The sequence below is a fragment of the Helianthus annuus genome, chromosome 4, assembly GCF_002127325.2.
Source record: "Helianthus annuus cultivar XRQ/B chromosome 4, HanXRQr2.0-SUNRISE, whole genome shotgun sequence".
In the NCBI taxonomy this organism is placed as follows: domain Eukaryota; kingdom Viridiplantae; phylum Streptophyta; class Magnoliopsida; order Asterales; family Asteraceae; genus Helianthus; species Helianthus annuus.
This window is the reverse complement of record NC_035436.2, coordinates 150,032,531-150,036,917: the sequence shown is the minus strand read 5'-3', so window position 1 is coordinate 150,036,917 and position 4,387 is coordinate 150,032,531. Positions and strand designations below refer to the sequence as shown.

The window sequence follows — 4,387 nt, the reverse complement described above, 5'->3', positions numbered from 1 at the left end:
TTTTTTTTCTGTAGAGGAATGCTTTGGCAGCTTACCTTAAATCTGTTGGACATGAAAAAGCAGATGATATAAAGGGAATAACCCCTGTTAGAATGCAGATGAAATGGAGGACACAATATAATGGCATTGACTGTGGTATATTCACTATGCGTCATATGGAATGTTATCATGGAGAACCGGTCGAAAAATGGGATTGTGGGTTTAACGTGGAATATGAAGAACCTGCAATTATCAAGAAGGGTAAAAACAAAAAACCAGTCAACAAGCAGACCGCACAACTTGAAGATTTAAGAAGAAAGTTCATCGCGAAGATATTATTGCACGAAATCAACGAACAAAGAGATTATGTTATTGAGGACTCAAAGAAGTTTCGAGACCTCAGTGCGAAACTTAAAAAACAATCTTATGACACTAGTTTAGATAGGATTAAAGACAGGCTTGCTCTTGCTGGTTTACTTTGATTTTGAAATGCTACTTATTATAAAACGCAATGTTTTTTCATATAACGCAATATTTTGATGATATATTTAAAATGCACTTATTTGTTTGTTATTTTAAAACGCAATATGTATCCTTTAAAATTATTTAAACATTATTTTGAAAAAAAATTATAAAATATATATATACAATTTATAAAACGCAACATTTTAGTAGTATGCTATAACTCAACATTGCCTATTTAAATTATTAATATGTTTTGAAATGCTACTTATTATAAAACGCAATGTTTTTTTTTCTAATTATTCATTTCCAAACATATAACGCAATATAATTTATAACACAATGAATTTTTTTTTACAATTTTTCTAACACAAAAAACAAATTAAAAGCATAACTACAATAAGGACAATCATAAAAATGATATATTATAATCTTCTAAAACGAAATGTTATAAAAAAATATAATAATATACAATATATGAATACTGTATGAGTGAAATTGATACAGTTGATTAGACCAAAAGCCTTAAAAAGCCTTTTGGATTCCTGATATAAAATACTGTATGATTGAACAATCAATTCAAAGAAAAAATTAAAAAATAATCATTTTTATTATTAAAACAGTTGATTCAAATTCCTCTACCAATCGATTATATAAGAACAGAAACCCTAAACTATTTTCACATTGCTCTCATCATACACCAAAAATACACCAAATACCCAACACACACAAACCCCAAAATGGCTAATCAACAACTATCAGTTTGGTGGGTTAAAAGAGGCAATTTCGTTCTTCAATTCCTTGATGGAAAAAAATAAAATACCATTTCGTTGCTTCTGTTCTTCAAAACTGCAATGAAAATGTTTTGAAAAGGATGAACGAAATAGGTATACCACCTTCTTGTTACACAGATCAAACACCCGCACTATTCAGAATTCTACACAAAAGATATGGTAATCCGAATCAAACTGCAACTGAAGATACCCAGGTTACATCTTGGGAGTTCATTGAGGAAACTTTCAAAGTTTCAGTGACTTGGGATGATGGTGATGTGGAGATGTATGACCCAAAGGACATATCTACTAGTGAGGATCTAAATTTTTTGAAGCAGTTATCTGAAATACCAATCATCAACAACTATGCTAGCAAATTTACAGAGAAGCTTCAAAACACAGTAGTCTCACAGGTTGAACTTTGGGTTGAATCTGAAAGTGATGAGGAAATCCCTGATGGAAGCTTAGGGTTCTCATCCGATGAAGAAACAAACTTTGATCCATGAAGCTGATCATGCTAGTAATTTTTATTTAATTTTGTGGTTTGAAAACATCATCTTTGTTTAAAAACTATCATCATCTATATAACGCAATGTTTATTATATCCAGTTGCATTTCTTGTTTAATTTTATGTATGATCTGTGTGATAATAAAACGCAATAATCATAAAATACCATTTAAAGTATATTGTTCTATGTATAAAACGGAATAACAATATACTGTTATCATAAAACGCAATTAACCAAAAAAAGCTGATAAGTGATTTGGAAATCCCTGATGGAAGCTTAGGGTTCTCATCATTTCTTGTTTAATTTGTTCTATGATCTATGTTACAATAAAAAGCAATAATCAAAAAATACAATTTAAAGTATATTGTTCTATGTATAAAACGCAATGTTTATGATATCCACTTGCATTTCTTGTTTAATATGATCTATGATCTGTGTTACAATAAAACGCAATAATCAAAAAATACCATTTAAAGTATATTGTTCTATGTATAAAACGCAATAACAATATATTGTTGTTATCATAAAATGCAATTAACCAAAACAAACTGATATTTATGAAGGATATCACAAAACGCAGTAACAAAAAGAGATGAAACCTATACATCATAAAACGCAATGACAATTTTTTTTTATTTATTGATATCTGATTTTGACAGAATTTGTATACATAATTACATTGCATTGCTAGAACCTATAGCATTAGAAGAAACCTTATCTTTACATGTGCGACTGTTATGTCCTTTTCCACCACATACACGGCACGATTTCTGGATCTTTGATGATTTCTGAATTGCAATCTCACGATTAGACTTGATCCTTTTTTGTACACCGCATCCTTTGGTCCTTATTTTGATCGGGACACGAATCATAGAATCTGATTTTTCTAAGTTCCCTCCAATATCAGCAAATCTTTCTTTGCGACTAGGAGGCGGCGTAGCAACCATAACCACATCCGCATTATCAATATAACTTTTAATATGATCCCTGTAACGACACAGTTCATCTAAATCGCCAACCAGCATATTAACCACATACTCATTTGCAACAACGATTTCTCTATAAACTTTATCAATTTCACTATTCCTACCAATTTCATCAAACCGGATATTGGAATGATTTGATCCAACTGAAACAACATCTCTCATCCATCTTCTATGAACATATCTTCTAGGAAACTCAGTTATATCATCATACCGTAATACGTAAAATATATGGCGGCACAATATACCAAATTGTTCAAACCGTTTGCAAGAACAACTTATACTTAAACCATCTTCTTGTTTGCTGTATTGCACCTGTAAATAAGATTAAAAAGCTATATAAAATTAGTGAAATGTAATATAAAATGCAATGAATAATAAATATAATACAGATATAACTATTTGATCATATAATGATAAAACGCAAAAAAAAGATGGAAAAATAAAACGCAATAGATATTTAAAACAATATAAATTTAAAAAATACCTTGAAAAAAGATGTGCATGGCTGTCTGAAATCCTTTATTTACAAAATATTGAACATCACCCACAGTATCAAGAGACTTTGACATACACTTTGTAATGGCAGCATCAATTTCAATCTGAATATCCTTAAAAATTGTTTTGGTATATATTTCTGATGCTTGTTTCTCCAATACAAAGTCACTCCAGGGTTTACACTCAATATACCTTGTATCATGATCATTCCTCCTATGCTCATGCCTTTGAATATCCATTGCAGTCTCAAAATGAGTGAAAAATTCAACAAGTGTACATCTTGGATTGCAAATCTGACCAAAGAAGTAATTCTCGCTTTCACATCTTGACGTAGTATGCATAAGTCCAGCCAAATCCTCTCCATGGTAATAAGCAGGAATCCAATCAAATCGAAGATCGTACATATCTTTTAACCACTCATGATTTTCCAATCCAAAAGTAGACATTATTGAATGCCACTCAGTTTCAAAATCTTCTGGAATAATAGTATCATTCCAAACAACATGAGTCATTCTTGTATTAAAATCAGTGTTTGCTGACAAAACAGAACCAACCTGAATAAAAAGTTATAAAATTATTAAACATAAAACGCAATAATTTAAAACCCAGTATATTGAAAATGATAAACATAATGCATTGATGGTAAAACGCAATTGATTTGTAATTCTATTGATAAAAATGTTAGGGGATCTTATTGTATAATACATAAAACGCAATAATAAAACAATATAAAATTGCAGTTTGTTATATCATAAAACGCAGTTAATACCTTTGTCTTCAATTTCTCCCATATATGCCATATACATAACCTATGCCTACTTCTTGAAAGTACATCCTTAATAGTTCTCTTCATTGCAGCATCTTGATCAGTAACAACAACTTTAGGCTCACTTCCAAAAGCATTAACAAAACACCTTAAAAGCCATCTATAAGAATCTGCAGTCTCCGAACCAAGTAATGCACCACCAAATGTGACATTCCTAAAATGATTATCAATACCAGTAAATGGTACAAAAACCAAATCATACCTGCATAAAAAACAAATTAAAAAAGCATTAGAAAATTAGAACATGATATATAACGCAATAGAATATATAACGCAATAAATGAAAAAAAACTTACTTGTTTGATTTATAAGTAGCATCAAAACCAAATATGTCACCAAACACTGTATAATTTTTTT

The 4,387-nt window shown here is 30.1% G+C and overlaps 1 protein-coding gene across 1 annotated transcript; it reads right to left on the bottom strand.

Moving 5' to 3' along the window:
- Positions 1-2,092: 2,092 nt before the first annotated feature.
- On the bottom strand, positions 2,093-4,057 carry LOC110933642 (protein FAR1-RELATED SEQUENCE 5-like). The gene is made up of 5 exons (XM_022176854.1): positions 3,974-4,057; positions 3,237-3,758; positions 2,437-3,021; positions 2,263-2,322; positions 2,093-2,155 (listed from the first exon to the last, which is right to left on the bottom strand). Exons 1-5 carry the CDS (start codon positions 4,055-4,057, stop codon positions 2,093-2,095), a joined length of 1,314 nt encoding a protein of 437 aa, XP_022032546.1.
- Between the last annotated feature and the right edge of the window lie 330 nt (positions 4,058-4,387).

Bases quoted from the DNA above. Each gene is read 5' to 3' on its own strand.
- LOC110933642 (XM_022176854.1), bottom strand. From the start codon at position 4,057: ATGAAGAGAACTATTAAGGATGTACTTTCAAGAAGTAGGCATAGGTTA. The intron at 2,323-2,436 runs GTTTCTTCTAAT...TATGATGTATAG, and splicing joins GTCGCACATGTAAAGATAAG to GTTTCATCTCTTTTTGTTAC. The intron at 2,156-2,262 runs GTTAATTGCATT...ATTGTAACACAG, and splicing joins ATAAATATCAGTTTGTTTTG to ATCATAGATCATATTAAACA.